The 25,867-nt window shown below is 30.8% G+C and overlaps 1 protein-coding gene across 2 annotated transcripts in view; it reads right to left on the reverse strand.

Moving 5' to 3' along the window:
* The window catches only part of LOC134714942 (furin-1-like), a 64,244-nt gene that overhangs the window by 37,917 nt on the left and 460 nt on the right, over positions 1-25,867 (reverse strand). For both annotated transcript variants that reach the window (XM_063576667.1, XM_063576666.1), the window contains exons 2-4: positions 21,052-21,150; positions 13,829-13,936; positions 2,883-3,011 (exon numbers count right to left, since the gene is read on the reverse strand). In XM_063576667.1, coding sequence (XP_063432737.1) covers positions 2,883-3,011; positions 13,829-13,936; positions 21,052-21,150 — 336 coding nt within the window. The remainder of the gene's footprint in view (positions 1-2,882; positions 3,012-13,828; positions 13,937-21,051; positions 21,151-25,867) is intronic.

The raw sequence follows: 25,867 nt of genomic DNA on the forward strand, positions 1-25,867 counted from the left end.
CATGTTAATTTTTTGGAAATCTACTGTAGCTGATCAATTTTGTAGTTCTTGACTGACCTATTCCTGTTTCAGTTTAATAGTTCAAATGATGTCATTATCATGCATACCTTAATATCTAGTTTTTAATTTGTATAATTTTTAAGAAATTAACAGATTGCTAAAATTTATAATTTTCTGTAACCAAAGTTAAGCATTACTAATTCATCTTCAACCTCCAGAGCTGGTTTTGCAGCTTCAAGAATCAAGCTTCAGCAATTGTTGTGCACAACCCTGAATCAATCTTCAGTAAGTTTGGTGTAGAACCATGAATCAACCTCCATTGGTTGTTAAGCAGCATCATGAGTCAATTTCCAGTGATTGATGAGGCTTGAGTCGTGCCATGAATCAACCTCTAGTGATTGTTTTATAGAAGTTGTACAATGAATACTCTTCCAGTGATTCTTTAGGCTAGAGAAGCACAATGAATCAAATTCCAGAGTTTGTTGAGACTAGAGAAGCAACATGAATCAACTTCCAGTGTTTGTTGAGGCTAGAGAAGCACCATGAATCAACTTCCAGTCATTGTTGAGGCTAGAACAGCACCACGACTCAACTTCCAGTGATTGTTGAGACTAGAGAAGCATCATGAATCAAATTCAAGTGTTTGTTGAGGCTAGAGAAGCACAATGAATCAAATTCCAGTGTTTGTTGAGGCTAGAGAAGCACAATGAATCAAATTCAAGTGTTTGTTGAGGCTAGAGAAGCACCATGAATCAAATTCAAGTGTTTCTTGAGGCAAGAGAAGCACAATGAATCAAATTCAAGTGTTTGTTGAGGCTAGAGAAGCACCATGAATCAAATTCAAGTGTTTCTTGAGGCAAGAGAAGCACAATGAATCAAATTCAAGTGTTTGTTGAGGCTAGAGAAGCACAATGAATCAAATTCAAGTGTTTCTTGAGGCAAGAGAAGCACAATGAATCAAATTCAAGTGTTTGTTGAGGCTAGAGAAGCACCATGAATCAAATTCAAGTGTTTGATGAGGCTAGAGAAGCACCATGAATCAACTTCCAGTCATAGTTGAGGCTAGAGAAACACCATGAATCAAATTCAAGTGTTTGTTAAGGCTAGAGAAGCACCATGAATCAAATTCAAGTGTTTGTTGAGGCTATAGAAGCACAATGAATCAAATTCAAGTGTTTGTTGAGGCTAGAGAAGCACCATGAATCAACTTCCAGTCATTGTTAAGTCTAGAACAGCACCACGACTCAACTTCCAGTGATTGTTGAGACTAGAGAAGCACCATGAATCAAATTCAAGTGTTTGTTGAGGCTAGAGAAGCACAATGAATCAAATTCAAGTGTTTGTTGAGGCTAGAGAAGCACCATGAATCAAATTCAAGTGTTTGTTGAGGCTAGAGAAGCACAATGAATCAAATTCAAGTGTTTGTTGAGGCTAGAGAAGCACAATGAATCAAATTCAAGTGTTTGTTGAGGCTAGAGCAGCACCATGACTCAACTTCCAGTCATTGTTGAGGCTAGAGCAGCACCGTGCCTCAACTTTGAGTGATTGTTGACATGACTCAACTTCAAGTGATTATTTTTTAGGCTAGTGCAGCACCATAAATCAACTGCAAGTCATTGATATGCAGCCCCAGCAATTGTTGTGCAGAACCATGAATAAATCTTCAGTGATTGTTATGCAACATTATGATTCAGTAAATATGCTTTTAAATATGAAGAAGGACCTGCTTATTTTTTCTAGAACATCTGATCTTAACAACTGTACTGTAGTACTATACTTATGATCTTATCTGAACAAATTTGGTTCGCTTTTCATGTCAGCATTCAGTTAATATAGGTAAAGGGCAAGACAGACACTTAAGCTTAAATATACCATCTTGCTCCCCAATGATAAGAAATACTGCATGTCCATATGCTTTCTAGTTTGATTTATCAACACAGTAAATTGTTTGGTATCCTCTGGAGATACATCAAACATATCAATAGGAACCCTTACTATCTATACAATTCTAAAGGTGTGTCAAGATAGTGTCTATATACAATGATAAGATGCATGGAAATAACAATCCTGTTGCTGCTTTTTCTTGTGTTGAATGATATTATATTTCTATAGAATGAGCAAAAAATTCATTTTTCTAAACTTCTTAAACTATACCAAATTGGTTTATCATTGGCATGTTTGCAATAAATCAATTTCAACAAACAAAAATTTATGATCTGCCTGACACTGATAGGAACACACATTCTTTTCTAAGATCACTGTTTTCATCTTCTATGAAAGAAATATTGCTTTGGAGGTAGTGGATATTTAAGTTTCCAGTCATATTATTAAGCAACAAATAAAATAGGCCACACATATTTCTGCTTAAATAACAAATCACAACCGAACTTTTTTTTTGAAGATATTGCTTCCATTGTATAAAAATATCATTCTTAGTTGGATTTTAAATAATCTAAACAGTGGAATCTTTCAGAAATGATGGGTACAAAAAGTATAAAAAGGATTTGTATGTAATTATCATATGAAATTTGAGATAACAATATGAAACACAAACCATAATATGTTTGAGCATACTAAAACTGGTGGTTCTAAGTACTGAATCTTTCTATCACCCTGTCTATGTTAACATACCAACACCTGTTTATATCCGATACATGACTTAGATTTAAACAGGTGTAGACAAATAACATGCACATCTGCACAGCAAAACAACTGTACATCTCAACATCTTCTCTATGGCATCCAAAAGTTTCATTCTAAACTTTAGACAGCAAATATTCTGCTTGAAAACTGACAGAACGAAAGAATCTGACAAGATTTCTGTCTAAACTTGGTCTGACATTTCTGACATCAAATTAATTATACTCTAAGAGTAGACTTACATAGTTTTTCATTAAGTCTGGGTGATCTTTCTCTATTCCATCATCTAAAATGGTAACTATAACTCCTTTACCAGTCAGACCCTGCTCCCAGGCACTTTTTACATTCATGTCCAAACCTCCTCCTCGACTCTGAAAATAAAAAGAAAGTTATCAGTACTAGCAATGTTCAATCATTTGCATTATCTTACACATATGTGACTATGATAATGTGTGGTGAAGTGTTCAAACTAAAACTGGGTGACTTTGTTAATGTGTTGTGACTTGTTCAACCTAAAACTGGGGACTATTTTAATGTGTAGTGACTTGTTCAACCTTAGACTTGTGAACTATCACATGTTAATGTGTAGTGTAGTGTTCAACCTAAGACTTGTGACTATCACATGTTAATGTGTAGTGTAGTGTTCAACCTAAGACTTGTGACTATCACATGTTAATGTGTAGTGTAGTGTTCAACCTAAGACTTGTGACTATCACATGTTAATGTGTAGTGTAGTGTTCAACCTAAGACTTGTGAACTATCACATGTTAATGTGTAGTGTAGTGTTCAACCTAAGACTTGTGACTATCACATGTTAAATGTAGTGTAGTGTTCAACCTAAGACTTGTGAACTATCACATGTTAATGTGTAGTGTAGTGTTCAACCTAAGACCTGTGACTATCATATGTTAATGTGTAGTGTAGTGTTCAACCTAAGACCTGTGACTATCACATGTTAATGTGTAGTGTAGTGTTCAACCTAAGACTTGTGACTATCACATGTTAATGTGTAGTGTAGTGTTCAACCTAAGACTTGTGACTATCACATGTTAATGTGTAGTGTAGTGTTCAACCTAAGACTTGTGACTATCACATGTTAATGTGTAGTGTAGTGTTCAACCTAAGACTTGTGACTATCACATGTCAATGTGTAGTGTAGTGTTCAACCTAAGACTTGTGACTATCACATGTTAATGTGTAGTGTAGTGTTCAACCTAAGACTTGTGACTATCACATGTCAATGTGTAGTGTAGTGTTCAACCTAAGACTTGTGACTATCACATGTTAATGTGTAGTGTAGTGTTCAACCTAAGACTTGTGACTATCACATGTTAATGTGTAGTGTAGTGTTCAACCTAAGACCTGTGACTATCACATGTTAATGTGTAGTGTAGTGTTCAACCTAAGACCTGTGACTATCACATGTTAATGTGTAGTGAAGTGTTCAACCTAAGACTTGTGACTATCACATGTTAAATGTAGTGTAGTGTTCAACCTAAGACTTGTGAACTATCACATGTTAATGTGTAGTGTAGTGTTCAACCTAAGACCTGTGACTATCATATGTTAATGTGTAGTGTAGTGTTCAACCTAAGACTTGTGACTATCACATGTTAATGTGTAGTGTAGTGTTCAACCTAAGACTTGTGACTATCACATGTTAATGTGTAGTGTAGTGTTCAACCTAAGACTTGTGACTATCACATGTTAATGTGTAGTGTAGTGTTCAACCTAAGACCTGTGACTATCACATGTTAATGTGTAGTGTAGTGTTCAACCTAAGACCTGTGACTATCACATGTTAATGTGTAGTGTAGTGTTCAACCTAAGACCTGTGACTATCACATGTTAATGTGTAGTGAAGTGTTCAACCTAAGACTTGTGACTATCACATGTTAATGTGTAGTGTAGTGTTCAACCTAAGACTTGTGACTATCACATGTCAATGTGTAGTGTAGTGTTCAACCTAAGACTTGTGACTATCACATGTTAATGTGTAGTGTAGTGTTCAACCTAAGACTTGTGACTATCACATGTTAATGTGTAGTGTAGTGTTCAACCTAAGACTTGTGACTATCACATGTCAATGTGTAGTGTAGTGTTCAACCTAAGACCTGTGACTATCACATGTTAATGTGTAGTGTAGTGTTCAACCTAAGACCTGTGACTATCACATGTTAATGTGTAGTGAAGTGTTCAACCTAAGACTTGAAACTATGGTAGTGTTTAGTGATGTGTTTAAACATCTCTGTTATTAAAGTATTCAATGCGGATTCTTTTTTTCTTTTTATCAGGAGTGAGATCTTCCTACTTCGTCGTTGAAATTCTTCTAAAAACTAATCATGCCCTATATATATGCTATATCATATTGAATTTTTTTAAAGAGTATAGAAACTCTAACAGTACTGTAAACTGACCATTTATTGACTTTCTTGGTAAACAAAAGCATAAGTTCAGCCACTTAACTATTCCTTCTAAATTTATTCAAAGTTATCATGAAAGTTTTTTAAAACTCTTTTCACAAAAAAAAATACTGTTAGATAAAAACTAATTGTATGAAATGAATATTTCAGTTAACTTCCAATCAGTTTCCATCTAAAGCTTTGATGTAAACTAGATTTATAAAATTATAGGGATAAGATAATTAAGTATAAATATATATGCATGGAAATTAAGAGATATCACCTAATTAATGGTATCAGCTTTAATAAGATATCAAAATACCTTTGGGAAAACTAAAGATAGATATTCCAATTATTTTAGAATCTCATTTGCAATTTTCAATTCTGATATATTGAGAAAAAGGTTTCTGACAGAAACATTGACTATGTCAGAATTCCTAATTAGAAGTAAATTACTGTTATGCCAATGTTTGTCATGAATCTTAAATAAAATACTAAGAGAATAATACCCAACAGAGTTCTTTCCTAATGGATTTATAGCATTACGTTGCTTCAATTACACAAACTGCTGCTTTATGATGCACAATCATACATTATTTAACAGAATAAAGATACAAGTGTGAACAATCTTTTGTAATTATTTCTACAGAAATGATCTAAGAACAACAAAGCGTGCATGACAAAGTATGTAAGAATTATTAACCACAGTCCAATTCAAAAGGTCCCATGTTGATTGTATGTTAATCAATATACCACTTCCTAATGAACATGCCATTCCTACAGAGGAAAATCAGGGGACTTCTGGCAACCTCCATGGAGTCAAATGTGAACTCTCAATAATCCACTGAGGAACATGTTAAGAAACAATTAAACTTATTACAATGGTCTTATAGGTAATTAATAAATTCTGCTGAACAAACAATGCTCCAGAGTACATTATATAGTCTGGGTTTACTGGGTACTTCTGCTTAATTATTCCAGATCCCTAAGCTGGAAAAAGTCTAATTAATAGCCATAAAACTCCATTACTGTCTTGTCTGCATGTTAGGCCAATGTTAAAATAAAACCATCATGTAAACACTGGACATGTCAATCTTTTGATTTTACTTGTTAAACAATGCTTATCTACAAATCCATGAATTCAACAAAGCCAGAAACTTGAAAAGAAAGTAAAAAGTACATGTTGAATTCAACTGAATTTTGTTTTTACTACTTTCAGCTTTTAAACTGTTTGGTCACAAAAATGATAGTTCATTAAACATGAAAATGTTTAAGCCATTTAGCATATACTAGTATACAAAAGTTGTTAATTTCATCAATTATATTTATAAACAATTAGATTTCCTTTCATACTCAGAAGGGATTTCAAAGTACATGTGCTCAAGTTTCTCCAAAATAATTTAAAGTTTCTTTGCAAACTTTGATAAGCCAATTAAAATAGAAAATAAACCAATTAAAATGGAAATTTTAATGCACTTTCTTGCATCATGCTTATACAAGACCATATTTTATCCAGATAAATTCATTCTAAATGGAAATTCCCAATAGAACTTCATCTGAAAACTCTGCAGCAACCAATAAATCTTGGAATAAAGATTAAATACAAATGATTTTTGTTGCATCTTTATTTTCACAAGTGATCAATGCTGTTGTTATGGTAACCCTTCATATTTAAGAAGATTGTCTTTTTACAATAATACAATGTTTTTGACTTATCAGGGTAAAATGAACTCCATGTCAGTCTAGTCAAAAGAAATCAAGTTGCCAACATTACAGAATAACATATTTTACCCAATTCTGTCTGGGAAATGTAAAAATCAAAATGTCAACATTGAAACTTTTTCCATCAATTTTCTTTTCCCGTAGTAAATTGAAGATTGAAATATGGTGTCCTGGCATGGAAACTATATTGATAAAATCTTTAAAACATCTATATTCTGAACACAAAACGTTTTGTTTTTCACTCAAAATCTTTCATATACAACATAAATGCCAAAGTTTTTGAAGTTTTAATGTGGAATAAAATTGCAGTACATAAAATCAGCTGACAGAGATTTCAGTCTGACATTCTCCACATATATATGAATGGAAGGAAGCCATAACATTCCTCATTTTGTAAAAGTACTTTAACAAGAACTTTAATATTTCAAGTATAGAATAATAAAAAGATAAATGGTAAAGAAAATAAATTTAAAATTACTAAAAAAAAATTAAATTAAATCTTTTAATTCATCACATGAGGATAAAGAATGTTGTATACTTAATTCATAAACCAATGTTCCTTCGAAAAAATAAACTATAAGTAACTTATTTTACAAAAGCCATTTCCCAGATTTTCAATCATTTACGCAAATATAGAGTGCTGCATTATCCATAATGCCTTTTCCACAATCAAGGGAATATCACAGAACTACCACTGAATAGATGTTAAGAAAAAAACATGTATATATTGTGTTTACCATACTGAGATAAGGGGAGTTAACTCATGTGTAAAGTTAGATGACTTATCCAGCTGTTAAGCTAACGAAATGGTTATTCCAGAAGAAAAATGACCTGAGGATTCAAGAAAACAATCCAAATATTTTGTTACTTGATATAACTTTTCATGTTCTATCTATGCTATTGATTAAACATATAAATCATCGCCACTTTTACACAAGAAACAGTTGTAGAATCAAAAGCTTTGGCAAACACCTATAAAACAGTAATCCTAAAGCAGTATAATTATATATAATAAACTGAATATCATCACATATATATCATTGTATTATGTTTTTTTTGTGCTATTTAAAATTCACTGTGACTTCACAATTTCCATTGAAAAAGTAATCATATTAAGATGTCATATGACATACCAAAACATGTGATCTGACAACAAGTTATGATTATTTCAATTTTATATATTGCATCACTGAGATCTATATTCGAATCAAGGGACAAGCATCACTGAGAAATGTTAATCAATGAACAAGCATGACTAAGATATTTGAATCAATGGACAAGAATCACTGAGATATTCTAATCAAGGGACAATAATCACTGAGATATTTGAATCAATGGACAAGAATCACTGAGATATTCTAATCAAGGGACAATAATCACTGAGATATTTAAATCAATGGACAATCATCACTGAGATATTTGAATCAATGGACAAGCATCACTGAGATATTTGAATCAATGGACAAGAATCACTGAGATATTCTAATCAAGGGACAAGAATCACTGAGATATTTGAATCAATGGACAATCATCACTGAGATATTTGAATCAATGGACAAGAATCACTGAGATATTTGAATCAATGGACAAGAATCACTGAGATATTCTAATCAAGGGACAAGAATCACTGAGATATTTGAATGAATGGACAATCATCACTGAGATATTTGAATCAATGTACAAGCATCACTGAGATATTTGAATCAAGGAACAAGCATCACTGAGATATTTGAATCAATGTACATGCATCACTGAGATATTTGAATCAAGGAACAAGCATCAATGAGATATTTGAATCAATGTACATGCATCACTGAGATATTTGAATCAAGGAACAAGCATCACTGAGATATTTGAATCAATGGACAAGAATCACTGAGATATTTGAATCAATGGACAAGCATAACTGAGATATTTGAATCAATGTACAAGCATCACTGAGATATTTGAATCAATGTACATGCATCACTGAGATATTTGAATCAAGGAACAAGCATCACTGAGATATTTGAATCAATGGACAAGAATCACTGAGATATTTGAATCAATGGACAAGAATCACTGAGATATTCTAATGAAGGGACAAGCATGACTGAGATATTCTAATCAAGGGACAAGCATGACTGAGATATTCTAATCTAGGGACAAGCATGACTGAGATATTTGAATCATTCAACAAGCATGACTGAAATATTTGAATCAATGGACAAAAATGACTGAGATATTTGAATCAATGGACAAGCATCACTGAGATATTTGAATCAAGGGACAAGCATCACTGAGATATTTGAATCAATGGACAAGAATCACTGAGATATTCTAATCAAGGGACAAGAATCACTGAGATATTCTAATCAATGGACAAGCATAACTGAGATATTTGAATCAATGTACAAGCATCACTGAGATATTTGAATCAAGGGACAAGCATCACGGAGATATTTGAATCAATGGACAAGAATCACTGAGATATTTGAATAAATGTCATGTATCACGGAGATATTTGAATCAAAAGACAAGAATCACTGAGATATAAATATAAGTTATATGAGAATTTAGTATTTCAGTGAGTGCATATCTATGATGTTTTTTCATTATGTATCCCTACTGTAAGAATGTATCATTTGAAAGCTAGGTTTATATAATATACATAATGACTTCTTAATACATCTAGATTATTTTCAAGGATTTCTTGTATCAACAGTTATATAAATATATATTCTGATGCTCTTTTCACTTTATATTTTTTAAGTTAAACATTTTCTATACTTCATCTTTAAATTAAAATCTAAAGGCAGACAGAATGCTGATAATATTGTTTATTAATAGAAACTTCACAGCAATGACTTCTCTAGTATTAACTCAAAATATTAATTTGCTTGTTATTCTCGCTGTAGGAACAGACTTTAAAAGATTTCAAAGAAGAAGAAAATTTCAACATCAAAATGAAATCATTTTATTTGAAAAAAAGGTGGGATAAGCAATAGTCTTGTTTTGCAGAAATGTTACTAAGTCATATTGTTATTTCCATGTATATTTGACATTTAAAACAAGTGAAGATGAACTTTATCAGTTCCTTAGAAAGAAGAGAGAGAAAGGATTAGAGAAGTTTAGGTATCACATTTCTCCATTAGAGTCTAATTGTCATTAATTATTGTCTGACATGTTATTTTTACCAAATATTGACTGATTGCTGTGTTTTAAGTACATAGTACTTCTGTAACATTTGTCTAATGTCTTATAATATGGGTCGGGGTATGCCAAGTGTCAATTAACCCTATACTTTATATATGTCTACATATATTATTTAATTATTGTGATACTGGGTTTTTCCATTAATGATTTTAATGTCCACTAAGATTCTGTAACAGAAATGGTATGAAAGCTAACAGCATCAATGGTTTGATATAAAGTAGAAATATTGATTTGTAATCCCACCAGACAACAGAGTACTCTGTACAATGTTATATTTATATTGATCTCACTACTTCTTTATACACCATTTTACCCTAAATACGTAAATATAATTTCACAGAAAACTACATGATTAGGTAAATCTGTCTGTGACATCTTTTTTCAAGTATATTCATAAATGGGTACCTTACAATCCATTGCTTTAACATCTTTACATAAGATTGTTTACCAGAAACCATTAATAAATATCATCAAAAACGACCAGAAACCATGAGAAATCATCAACAACAACAAGAAACCATTATAAATCATTAACAACAACCAGAAACCATGAGAAATCATCAACAACAACCAGAAACAATGAGAAACCATCAACAACAACCCGAGAAACATGAGAAATCATCAACAACAACCAGAAACCATGAGAAATCATCATAAACCATGTGAAAACATCAACAACAACCAGAAACCATGAGAAATCATCAACAACCAGTAACCAGAAACCATTAACAACAACCCGAGAAACATGAGAAATCATCAACAACAACCAGAAACAATGAGGAATCATCAACAACAACAACCATAAACCATGTGAAAACATCAACAAAAACCAGAAACCAGAAATCATCAACAACAACCAGTAACCAGAAATCATCAACAACAACCAGAAACCATGTAAAAACATCAACAACAACCCGAGAAACATGAGAAATCATCGACAACCAGTAACCAGAAATCATCAACAACAACCCGAGAAACATGAGAAATCATCAACAACAACCAGAAACCATGAGAAAACATCAACAACAACCAAATACCAGAAACCACGAGAAATCATCAACAACAACCAGAAAACATGAGAAATCATCAACAACAACCAGAAACCATGTGAAAACATCAACATTGAACAACAACCAGAAAACATGACAAATCATCAACAACAACCAGAAACCTTGAGAAATCATCAACAACAACCAGAAACCTTGAGAAATCATCAACAACAACCAGAAACCGTGAGAATTCAACAACATTTACCAGAAACATCAATGAATACAAAAATGATGACAGAAGTCATGAGAGCTTTTATTTTGAGACATAGCTGACTTGCAATTTGCAACTTACATTTGTACTATTTATTAAATATGAATAGTGAAATGAGGCATTCAAAATAACTTTTTTCAGTTTTCAAATAGTGTACTTTAGAAATACATTTGTACTTAAATTTAACTTATTTACCTATTAATGAAATGCACATTTATACCCCTAGGAGTTGAAGGCATATATAAACAATACAATACTTGTTACTAAATACTTGCAACTCTAACTTTAAAACACAAAATTTTCAAATGTTGTCCTGAGGCAATATTTTCTTTGGTTTTGGTCTTGCCATGTTATATCTACTGTTGAGATGTAATTTGTCAAGCTGCTATGGAGCTGTTTCCCCTAATCAATACCTATGTATAAGATACAAATTACCTATAGTTTATATACTGCTTCAGGTTAAGTGTTCATTAACCTCTAACTCAGTAAAAATACACATATAATTAACTAACAGCCAGATGTGTACTTTAAGCCTCCAACTTCATGTTTCTTAAATAAAAATTCATTAAAGAGTTGTTTTTCCAAGTCTAAAAACCCTTGATTTTAGTTTCTTCATTAATGTCTTAAGAACCTGATTATCTAAGGTCATAAGCTTTGTTTTATATTGATCTTTATAAAAAGGAAGTTATATTCTATCTTATCCATTATCCTTCATAAAAAAATATTAACTTGTTAAAAGTAGTAATTTAATTGAACATTATGACGTCAGGCACCATATGAACCTTGGCTGTCAGATTCTTATTACCACAGTTCAAATGATTTTATCTGGTTCAAATGATTTCAAAGTTGAATTGTTATCAGAGTCAGTAATATTGGCTATTCTGATAAAGTTCTGAGTGTAAAGAACTGTCAGCTGCTGAGATACAGGTGTTTTACGCAATACTTTCATAGTAATGTTCATTTCATAATGATGTTTTATCAATGAATTAAAGAAAAACACCACAGATATGCCCTTCATGCAGCGGATTCGTTTCTTTACTGTTATGAATCAGAATTAATGGTTATAATTTGAAGTTGCAGTTTTCTAACAAAATACAAAATTAAGTTTCCCCCTACTTAATCATTATTGGCATATCAAACATGCATATCCTTCTGAAAATTACATGTAAAACAAAACATATTTAATTGCCTGCTTAAAGCCAGAATTTGGCTTTCTATGACAAACCAAAATATGAATGGAGTGGAGTTTATTAAAGCTTGTTATGACCAAATTTCTGACTTGAGGATAAGTATTATCAGTACTAGAAAAGTACCTGATAGTAGAAATCAGTCTTAGTACCGACAAGATAAGAGACAGTACCAATTTATAAATATTAGCACATGACACAATAAACTTATTCAGTATTAACATATGGTAAACATGCTAATTAGAAAAGAACTTCATTAATTAGATATACTGGTAAGATGAGTGTCAATGAGACAACTCTCCATCCAAGTCACAATTTGATCAAGTAAACCATTGATTAAGACTGAATAATTGAGACAGTTATAGCTGACTTGGACCTTAATCTTTGTATGAACTCTGCTGAGAACTATAACATGCTTAGCTTTATGATGTAAACTGTCTACCATCCTCAGCTTTATTCTACACTTGTCAGTATAATCAACTACCCCATAGACTGGGTGTCTCAAAGGTCACTCTTGGTTTTAGCAATATCTATCACCAACAGATTGTGTGTCTGAAAGGTTATTCTTGGTTTAAAAAGAAATTATCATATACAGATTATGCGCCTGAAAGGTTCATTCTTGGTTTAGACACAATGTACCACCTGTAAGACCTGTTTATGAGAGCATGTATTTGATCAATTCAGAAGGTGTCAAAAGTCAGGAATCATAACCAAAACATTTAATACTGATATTGACTAGTCTGTCTTAACCAAATGATTCCATTGACAAACAATGAATTGTAATTTTTCATCTTTAGATCATCTAACACAGTCGTAGGATTTACATAAAATAGGTACCTGCTTATCATATAATCCAGTCTGCTTGACTGACATCATCATAATGTGAGCAGGGGGAGAACATTCTGTACAATACAACCAAAACATACATTTTTAGGTATAATATTGATATTTAAGTCCATATAATTACATTAGATGTATGTTTCATAATAATACGTTATTCTGATTGGCTAATTGCACATCACATGTTATTCCGTAAGCAGTTGCATGAGACAATAACATTTCATTCATGATGACACGAGGGCCCACAATAAAGTGCACAGGTGAATTTAAAAATTTAACTTCATGAAAATCGTGTTTTTATAATCCTAGCTAAAAAATGTAATTATAAGTATTGAATGCTACTTTTTGTTACTTTATAGGGTTGTAAAAGCGTTGACCCTGCGTACATTTTTAGAATGAAGCACTTCCGCGCTTCATACAAAATGTACTTCGGTCATCGCTTTTACACCCCAATAAATTTACAAAAAGAAGCATTCAATTCTTAAATAAAAATAGTAAGCTATTCGTATACCTTCCAAGTACCACATTTTTTACCTTGCACCCCCTTTTCTCTTTTACAATGTTTATAATAACTATACCTACCAAGTACCACATTCTGGACCATTTTGGATCATTGAACTCATAATTATGTGGAAAATAAATGTCTCTTTTTACCCTCTTCTTTATAACTTGCTGCTCTAACCAATGTACCTACAAAATATAAAACCAGACATACATTATATACTTTCTTCTACACATTACTTGCTGTCTGAATCTACATATCAAAAACAAAAAACTTTTCCTGACTGTATATTTACTGTCTAAGCTGAAAACTTTGTACTGTGTCAACAATATCCATCTATATTACAAGTATGATTTTTTTCTATTGAAAGATTGTTGCTTGCTAAACAGCCAGTGTAATGTATTTGAATCTTTGCACCCTATATGTTTATCACCAAGAAAACATCACATAGTATATCATAATATGTGTTTATGAACAGGATGACACCAGAGTTTATACATGTATATATCCCAAGTGTCGATAATCACTTTCCCAAAGACGCAAATTTTAAATGTACATTTATCAACTATTTTGAAACCTGATTTAGGGCTTCTAAAGACTACTTTAATTTTTTAAACATTTTTAGATGAAAACTTTAATTCAGAATGTAAAATTTGGTAAAACAAATTTACAATAAATTGTTCATATCAAAATTTGAGCCAAATTTGTACAGAAATGGTTGACATTTTTGCATAAATTTTACACTGAGTCAAACTTGCTTTTAAACTGCAAATGAAGAATTTTCATGACTGTTCAAACAATGTGCCTATTATTTTTTTTATTGATAAACAAAATGCATACACTTACTAAAACAGCTGTCAAAAGGTCTACTTAAAGTATCAAATAAAATGACTAATGTTTAGTAATCTTTTCTATAATAGGTAAAACATTATAGAAAAGTCATGCCCTGATCATATTAGCTTCAATTTATATTTTAGAACCTGACATACATGTGTAAAACATGGTTGAAAATGATGTGTTTTTTAAGGTTTTATGTCTTTGACTTGACTGACACATGTTGCAATCCCTTTTATTTCTTTACCTTATTTAAATAGAAAGAGATTGAAGGAAAAACTATCAATGATACAGCAACACAACATCACAACAAATAAAAACAATTTTGATTAGGATTAGGGTACAACCATATTTATACCAGACTAAAATATCTTTGCTAAATTCTTATATAAATGAAGAGGAAATTTTAGAATAATTTGATTAAAATTGCTGCATATAGACCAGGCCATAATAAATAATAGGTTTGTTTGCCCAAACGCTACCTAACCAGATAAAAGCTGCCTACTCAATTCTTTTATTGTCCTGATTTGGAGAAGTTTTTTTTAATGAAATAGGCATGAAGACTAATAAACATCTGATACTTCAATTTCTTTTTTTGAAAAAAAAAAAAGAAAATGCCTACCTTCCTACCCACTGTCTCAACCTTTAGGTACGGTTTGGGCAAACCAAGATATTTTTAAGTATGGCCCCATTGGCCGATCCAGAACTTTTCATAAAGGGGGTTGATTATATAGGGAATCCTATCATGCTTCAGTGATTCCCTATCTAATCAACCAAATTTTCCCCACCAAAAGGGGCCCCCTGGATTTGCCTGTGTAGGCAGTTTCATGATTGGTTTGACACTGGAGATGAGCACACTAACAAAACCAATGGACTAAATGGTAGGATTTAACATCTTCAAAAGGCTGCTGGATTTTATTTCTTATCCCCTTCTCTTTTATCTAATATATTTGTAATTGCACAACAAAAACAATAGATTCTGTAGGATTCCACAGAGATATAATGTTAGGTATTCAGTTTATTGTAGAATGATTACCCCAGTGTGATATTGTCAAGGGATTATCCCATCATCTATCTAAACATTGCTGACATTAACACACAAGTTCAAACAAAACCACTGCCATTAATGTAGTCTCATAAATAATCAACCAACTTTCTCTTCTACACTATCATGTCAAATAAAAACAAGAATAGAACTCTTAATGGACTGTTAAATTAAAATACCATACATTATTTCACAGTGAATAATGCAATACCAATCTTGCAAACAATGTTCAAGTATGTGTTAAACATTGTAAGGATTTATATATCTGATAGTATGCATAATACAGTGAGATCAAAGTATAATGTTAGAAGTTTAATGTAGATGATAGGATCTGAGAACAGCAAGACTTATACACACATCATCAAGCTGTTATAAAATAGTATTGATTGAAAAAATCTGCAAAATTGTAAAAACAGATCTTCTTATGGCATCATTTTGTGGATAGAGTATATGTAGTGGATAGAGTATCTCCCCTGGTGACCACAGGCTCTACCTAAGACAAAAATAAATGTTTCCCCTTACTCCCAATTATCCAATTACTCAATAATTATATAAGTAGGTCATGATATATGCAAAACATACATTTTTCAAGAGGTAAACATCTTTAATTAAGCAGACTGTAACAAGAATAAACTTTAAGACAGTTTCTTATAAATACCAACAGTATTTAAGAATGGATGACAGTGGTATGCCTATGAAGCACCCACCTTACAAATTTATAAAATTCAAAGTTTATTTACAATTAAAAGTTATTTTATCAGAAATTTTCTCTTTTTGAGTTGGGTTGGGGATAAAAATTGTTTTTTGGTTTTCATTTTGATTTGATATTACACCTATAAACACGATAATGTAGTTGCTATCAAATCTATATAAATTCTTATCACAAGGCAAAACTCTACTTTCAACCTTCCTATTTTCTAATGAAGTCTGAAGATGCGCATCCTGTCGAAAAAAAAACTGATCATAATTTTGAGAATTGCTAAGATTAAAGAGGAAATTGATAATTATATCTCAGTCAGTTCTGATTGTATCAGATACTAACTTTTAAAATATATATATTGTATAAGAGTGAAATAGATTAATATCTAATTGATTTTTGTTTACATTAAATGTTATAAAGTTATTTACTAGTACAAATGTAGTATTGAAAAACTTTTCTCATTTCAGTAAGTTATCAGTTAAACAAAGATACACAAGGACTTTGCAATGCAATTTAGTTGTTTTTAAACATAGTTTGTAATATGCATAAGAGTGAACCACTCGAGAAAACTGTGGTCTGGTCCAAAGAAGAAATCGATCATTGTAAAACTGTTTTTTTTTTTTTTATATTTGGCTAGAAGAACAAGGGTTTTGTGTAAATGTGGAGCAGAACAGATGCTGGCAGGTTCATTGTGACATAGGGCTCATCAGATCAGTACATGTATATGTAGGAAACATAATGTTTTACAGAAGATAAGATACCTGTTTGATAAAATGATATGAAGAATTAGGAACTCATGGGAAAAACTGAAGAAACAGGTGTCCAATTATGTAAACTGACTTGTAGGACCCAAATACAGGTTTTTGCACAGATAACCATAAAGTTTACCCGTCCCAATATGATCCCTAATTGAATGAAATTCTAAGCTTCTAAAAACCTGACAGAGAACTATAGAATTTTGTAAAAAAGGTCATTTAATAAAAAATTGAAATTTTAGTAAAAAAAATAAGGGCCTTGATCGATGAACCTGCCACTTGATGCCAAATGGTATAAAGTTGAATGATTGTAAGGAGTTTCATGATTTCAATATGATACTAAGATTGCTGTAAGCAAAACCTGAAGTTAATACTAATAATAATAGGACTTGTTGTCAATGCACCAGGACTACAGGAAACATGGAATTCTTATTCATAGAATGAAACAAATGTTGACTTTACTAAACAATTTCAATGCCAAATATAAGGACAAATTCAATTTGAGAGCTTCAAATTAACTTTCTACTATTTGTTATTTTTGTCTCCTCTTTAACTTCAATGCAAGCATTAATGGTATTTATTCTTCAATCAGATGGAATAAACAGTGGGAAGCCAAAGGAATGCCTGAATTAATAAGATAACATTGAGTTATATAAGAATGTTGACAATCAACAGATGGTTCTGTTTGTATTTTACTAAGGTTGATGTAAGATGTACTTGTAAATGATCATCTCTACTAATTGTGCCAAAATAAAGAATCATTAACAGCCAATGATACAGCTGTCAAACAACCACAAAAAAATATACTTCCTCTTGTAAGAACTGGGCCATTGAACTGCTTTATAGTTGTTAAACTGACCATGTTGGCTCCCATGCACATTATTTTAAGCCAGGAAGAGCTGTTTGTGACGTCTGGTAAAATTTTGTGATTTTCAATAAAAAAAAAAAACCATGCATATTGCAATTGCCATCACTTATGACAAATTTTTCATTAGAATTCATCTTATTTTGATTCAAACTTTAAAAATTAGAGACCATAAAACCAAAATAATTCTCAAAGTTATAAAGGGTCATTATAGTAACTCCTTTAAAATTTGGTGATCTATGAGAAAAAAATATGTCCATAAATAGACAGACTCTAAATTGTAAAACATAATTTCTCCTTAAAATCTTGTTTAAATTTTTGTAGAAAATTAAATCTTACAGGCCTTTGTCAGATGCTATAAAATTAAAATTGTAATCTTCATATATTTCATTCATTAAAACACAACATGACAGTAATTGTTTAACAAGTGTATGTTATTACTGTATGAGAAAGCAATTTTTAAGGATATTTTCATTAATTTAATTATCAATCTGACATTGACATATTAATTCATGAAACTTTAGATCATTCACAAGATAGAATAAATGGCTTAATATAGAAATGAATTCAAGTAAATTATAAATTTATATGAAACCAAAGTTCAAGCACAAAAAATGAAATTGAAGGACCAAAGTTTATCATTCAAATCTAAGAGATAAAGAAATTGCTTATGTAAGAATGTCCTTGTCACATGATACACATTTTAGAAGCAAAATAATTATATTTTTTTTCTGTCATTTTTTTCTGCTTTGATCATACTTAATGTGTATAATAATTTTAAGCAACCTAGTCTTGTTGAGTTTGTCAACCATAAAGTAACCAGACTTATTACATATAAAAAGTAATTACTAAAAATATATGACAGAACAATTTACGGCAGCCTCCATCACCCAACTCCTCCGATAGATGAAACAAAAATAGCATGGTTCGAATATTCTGACTTGGTATAGACTTATAACAATGTACAAACATTTGATGTATAATCAATCAAACTTTTTAGCTATTGTTCTTGGTTCGGTAAAAAGTAACTTGCCACTGGACAAAATGGATAACAGAAATTATCATCAGATATGATACATAATGATACTGTAAAGTACAAACTGTTTGAATTTAGTTATGATAAAACTTTTCCTAAACTTTTTGATGGGGGGAAAATCAACAATTATTGCTATTCTTATAATACATGTAACCCCATCCATTCATTAATATTTATTATTTTTCAGTCGCATTCTTATCTGATATTTCTAGTACAAATATGCCCTATAGAACTGAACAATATATCTCACAGGCAATAGAAAATAGGAATAAATCTGTTTATTTGATCTTCACATGCTTTAAATATTTAATTACCAATAATCCTATAAAATATGGCATTCTCATTCAATACTTAACAAATTAATATAATAAAGGCTATGAATAAATCATCTCTTATTTACTTTCCTTTTATAACAAGTATAGGTTTTTAACAATGGAGATAGATTAATTTTAGAAGTGTTGGATGATCTTAGCGTGTGGCAGTCGTGCTCAACTGATTTAGGACTGTACCCTAACACCCATGCTATTATGAAACATGTACCCTTCTGACAAAAATTAAATTAACTATCAAAAGCTGCCCTAATCATTGCTACATTTAGGAAATTAGTTAAACCATTGCAGGCCAGGGATTAATATGAACAGTCAGACATCAATAATCAACAGGAACACAAAACTACAGCCGATCCATGACTGATTCTGGCACCGACGCACAATCGGTAGAACGGCACTAATCAACAGACATTGATGTCAAAGCTTAAATTTGTTGAGCTAACTTTCATCCTTTAAGTCAATTAACAAAATGAATTTTGTTCTCGTTACAATTCCATGATCTTTGTTCACAACCAATCGATTGTCAGTTTCCAAGTGTAAAAGCATGGCAGAACTTCATTTGTTTTAATGTCAGAATTTGTTTTCATTGGGATTCAGTTGATTTTTCCAATAAAGACTTCAAACACAATTTCTATAGAATATTTTATTTCAGCTTTTACTCTACTTGCCAACGTTTGTAGAGTAGATTAACAATTATTGAACTGTTAATGAAGTGAGTTTCAGCATGCAACTACACTAAATACTTTTAATCTTTTTGGATTGACCATATGGGTTTATTTACATGTAATTTTCACCATCCTTAGTGGTAATACATAAATAGTTTTCCCAAATAACAAACTGCTAGCTAGCGAAACATGACATTTTTTCAACAAGCAATGTATTTGTAATTTTATGTGAACTACATATCTGCCCCCTCCACCTCCCCCCCAAAAAGCATGCGCCTGTATATTCTTATTCATCTTATTGTGTTTTTTTTTTGTTCCACTAATTTCATCTCGTTGCAGACTTTAATAATTAGTCTTTGCTAAATAAGTAAGTTCTAGGGCATAGACACTCACTTGTTGTATGTAGTACGCTCATTTCGACATTTGTGAAATTAATGTATTGTTCAGTCACTCATTGTATGTTTTTCTCTATTTGAATTCTTCGATTAGTTATTCTATAAGTTATAGACCATTAAACCATATATGCTAACCTGTAATTTTTTTTTATAGTGTTGTTTGAGGATTGGGGCTGCAAAGACATAAATCAGCTACATAAACATGATAAATTCATTGGAATAAGTAAATTTTTGAATTACCTTCCATCTTTTTTCTATAAATTATAACATCACACCTATTACAATGTACACAATCTATGAGAGAATCCTTTCAGATAGCATCACATTACCATGATACTAAAAGGCCTGGGGAGAACACTTGTGAAAGGAACATCTTCTTTTATCATTTTTTAAATGTTATTTGAATATCTTTCCTTGGCAACTTGCACTTAGTTCAAGGACAGTCTAGTTACATGTTGTTAGTAACTATCAATTCTGATCTCATCCCTACATGTACAAATGTATCAAGGTCTTTAAAAACTCCCATCATCATAGTACATGTATCTTGAGCAGCATATATAGTTCGGGTAATGATAGAAGATGCTTAGTAATTTCTTGATTGTTTCATACATGCAAATTAAAGAAATAAAATGGAAATCAGACTATCTTCTATTTCATCAAAAAAGGTCTGAGCACTTACATTTGATTCTTGTTCTAAGGTTTTGTGGTAGGAAGAACTAGAATACACTGATCGTTTGGCAACTTTTCTGTGTTGGAAAGTATAGTAGTCTGGCATTATCTGTAAAAGACAAACATGTAAAAATTATATATATATGTAAATTTATCTATTTTATTCAGTTTTAAACTACAAAAGCTATTTCTGACATACTTTCTTGACAATTCAAATCATAAACACAATTTTCGTACTACAAACCTTACACAAGAAAATCTATAAATTTTGTAAATATACCACTTAAGATAATATAAATCTATTTACATACATTGTTAATGAATAACATTTTGTGCATATTTTATTAAGACAGTGCTCATCGAACAGACATTTACATTGAATTCATTCATTTTTTTGTTGGTATCAATTTTTGATGATTGAAGAAAACTTGCATTTTCATGGATATTCAATTTTGTGCATTTGTCAATCTCTGCATACAAAGCCTATATGTAATTTGTAATTTGTTGAACAATTGAACATTTCAAATAAGTTTGGAGACAACTAATACTAGATCGATTGATAATTCATAAAAGAACCCACTCCCAATTCTTTCATCTCAAAATGCTCGTCTTATTTCTAGTATAAATTGATATTAGTATTGATCAGAAAGGGTAAAAAAATTAGAACAAATATTTTTTTTTCAGTAATCCTATTATAAACTTTACTGGACCCTGATCATGTATATAGATGATAAACTCATCAGCAAATTGAGAGTAAAAAAAATAATAACATTGTTAATTGATCCCTCCAGGAGTATTTAAATTTGTATGTAGATTTGTTGAATCAGCAGTTTCCACCAATCAATACTATCAATGTACAATTGCCAACTATCCTGTATAAAATGCTGTCAAAGACTGTAACCAATATATTTTCCCTTATTTCCATATCACAAATCAAATTACACAAAGACTAACAGAGTAATCGATAATTTATATGCCAACATCTGGCTCTGAGTTTTATACCACAATTGATTCCTGGGAATGCCGCAGATCGTCTCTGTCTGTGGTATTAATATTTTCTTCTTCATAAGACAAAGAGACCGGCATTTGTTAGAGAAAAATTGACTTCCTAACGAAAAGCTTTTAACTTTTTTTTTGTCTTTGGACTGACATAATATTTGTTATTGTAATTTCATTTATTATAATAAGTATCCATCATATTTAGTTCATAGCAATACTTTGAACATGTAACTTAACTTTGATCAAATCATAATTCATATCATACATGAATAGCCAAAATATTTGAGGACTATCATTTACAAAAGTGCTATCAGAAAAAAAATCAAGATAACTTCATAGATACACATTGTATATATATATGTAGCAGAATATATTTTCCTTGTAAGTATATGCTCATGCATGAATGTCACAACAAAACCAAAACTATTTTCATTCATACATGATTTAGATTTGTACATAAAATGTATATACATTAAACACAGACATGAACAAAAACTGCAAAAGACCATTTCATTATTTTTAAATGGACCAACAATCAAATTGCAGCACACACTAATGAATTCAAAGAACAAATTAAAAATGACTGTGATGTACTGTCAATTTTTTTTATATTGAAGTTCAGTTGTATAATGTATAGATTATTTAGGATTAACTTTGAATGAATATCCATTCTTACTTAAGTATACATTTCATTCATTTAATTTATTTACATACATGGACATGGGTTGTGACACCCTTGCAGTTAAATTTTACTTTAGACTTGATGCTGATATGGCATCTCTCCTCTTAAACCACAAAAAAACAGAAAACTAGGGATATGAGTAAATAAACTGACCTTACTATAAATAAATGTATTACATTGTGCACAAGGGTGCATGATTTTCTTGCTGTGTTGAAGACCCATTGGTAGCCATCGGCTGTTAAAAAGTGTTTTCTGCTCTTTGGTGACAGGTGGTTTTCTCTTAGACACATTACCCATTTCCCATTCTCAATTTTATTATGCAAGGGTCAATAGTTTTCAGTATTCATCAAGTTGAAATAAGGGTTTGCAAGAGAGATTTTACTACCAGTAGTTAAAGAAGAAGGTGTATAATCATGATAATACTTGAAAGAATCTATCGACCATGACCCAGTAAGTATGTACATGTACAATGTAAAATGTAGATATAAGCTTAAAATACATATCCCTGGTTCATCTAAATCAAAGATTATCACTAAAATGTGTCTGACAGGAATTTTATTATACATTGTATAACCTTTGTCCTCATACTCATTTCATGAGATAGGATGTATGTAATAACTGATATATGTATTGCCTAGGTAAACATTATAATTTACATAAACACAAACATTTTTGTACAAATAAATGTACCATTAAATACATGTATTATTCGTTTAAAGAATTTGAAATGCGTAAAGTGCAGTTTTTCTTTGTTACTAATTTGTCACTGTCAAGTCATCTATACCATACATTGTAGACCACACATGCATCTACTATGTATATCTTATTATCAATGGATATATGGATTTAACACCTGTGTCTGTGAAATTTAGGAGGTGGTTATTTTGAAATAAATTGCATACAATACAAACATATCAAAAGATACATCTAGATCTGTAACCAAATCATTTTCATCTTCAATATTAACAGATAAAGAAGAAAAGACACAATACAATACAACAGTCCAATACATGAATAAAGAGAGACAGAACAAATAATCACATCTCCCTTAAACAATGAAAATTGAAATATTAAAAAAATGATTGTTTAAAATCTTAAATAAGCCAGACTTAACTCCTGAAAAAAGAAACCTTCAGACCAAATTAACTTTGTCCTTAATACACAAATATTAATGTATCTCTTAAACAATGTCGCACTGGTCAAGCATAGTCTTCACGCTTAACCACAAGTCATACAGCCATTGCTTGTAAAAATGCTTGGGGGCTTTAAAAATTCTTCTGTACTTGTAAGCCAACAAAATCCAACTTAAATTTCAAAATCTATTTCAGTTTATAAAATGTCTTGTGCATTCCATATGCCTGTTTACGGTAAGTATTATGGTAAAGAGATACATGTATACATACATGACATATACTTCTTAATATTTTGTGACTTGAGAATGATTTACGAAAACTTGTGTAATCCATTCAAATGATCAATTAGGTTATAATATTTATAAAATAATATTCTTCATAAAATCTGAGACTACTTGTCTCAGATAAAATTAAGCCTATATGATAAGTTCAGTTAAAACTATTTGTACTTCTTCAATCTTATGTATTATATTTTTTTAAGAGAAATAAAATGTATTGGTTTTACCAAGGATTTTTATCGTTATAGTTTATAGTGTCTTACTATACAAATGCTTTGTTTTACCATACATTCATGACATTATGTACATTGTATTATACTAATCATGCTCAGTGTTGAAGGCCGTACTTTGACCTATAATGGTTTACTTTTTAAAAATTGTTATTTGGATGGAGAGTTGTCTCATTGGCACTAACAGTAACACCACATCTTCCTATATATCTAATACACACATAGCATTTATATGTTCAATGATTTTTTTTTGTGAATATAAGACTTTTTACATGTCCATCAAAACTCATCATGAGTCTAATTAATTATAGAATTCCTTCAGACTATAACATGTATAAATGATCCATTCTTGAGATTCTTAACAATGTTTTGAAAAATATGCATCACATAGATCTTTCCTTATCTTGGAATTGGTTTCCATAGAAATAAGAAAGGTTCCAGACAATATTCTTATTAATCAAAGCAGCTTCAGATAGAAACATAAACAAAGAAATGTGATTCTCAGCTTTATCATCAAATCCTTAGGGTAAACATTATTTAATGTGTTCATTTTGGATGGTATTCATGTAACATGTATCATCTCTTATTCAATACACATGTACTGTATGTCAAATAAAAATGTCATAAAATTAAAGAATGTAAGTTAAAGTACATGTTTTTCTTTACAACTTCATGTTTTTATCCAATTTTAGTTTTTTATGCATTGAATTTATTTTTTATACTTTTGTCACATATGTTTCTAAAAATTATTTACAAATTGGTGGCCTTTGGTTGTTGTCTGCTCTTTGGTCGGGTTGTTGTCACTTTGACACATTCCTCATTTTCCATCTCAATTTTTTACATGGTTGTAGTATTTTTAACAATAACATCATTTGAATTTTCATGAATTAAAAAAGGGTGTACAACTGTACAATTATATAAAATCATTGACAATAAGTTGATTACTTCATGTTTTCAGTAATCTAATTTAATCCTCTGACTGAAGAATATATTTTTTTTTTAAATAATTAACACAAATAAAATGTTGAAGTAAAAAAATGGAAATTACTTTTTTTTTAAATTCGTCAAAAAATATTGAATTACATGAAGATCCATAAAAAGAAAAATTTATTAATGGAAAATCTGCTATTGAAATATGAATTATTATTATGGTTAAATATATTTGGAATAAAGGAGTACTGCAACCTTAATCAAATTGTGCTAAAGATGTTATTTTTTTTTTTTATGTTTAAATGAATCATTACCACCTTTCTTATGTGTTGTTATAAGATTTTACTAATTTCTCTAACCTGAGTACAGTATATCTAACCAGAAATATATACTGAGTATGCACACATGTCAATTGTCAGTAAACTGAATTAAAAAGACAAGCATGTTAACAAAAATACAGAATACAACACATCTACAGTAACTTACATTTTAAAGATTTTTTAGAAAACACATTTATATAATAAACATGATCTCAGACTTGTAATACATTGTATTGAGTCCTTTTTAACCTAAC

Source organism: Mytilus trossulus, chromosome 4 (genome assembly GCF_036588685.1).
Source record: "Mytilus trossulus isolate FHL-02 chromosome 4, PNRI_Mtr1.1.1.hap1, whole genome shotgun sequence".
Classification (NCBI taxonomy): Eukaryota; Metazoa; Mollusca; class Bivalvia; order Mytilida; family Mytilidae; genus Mytilus; species Mytilus trossulus.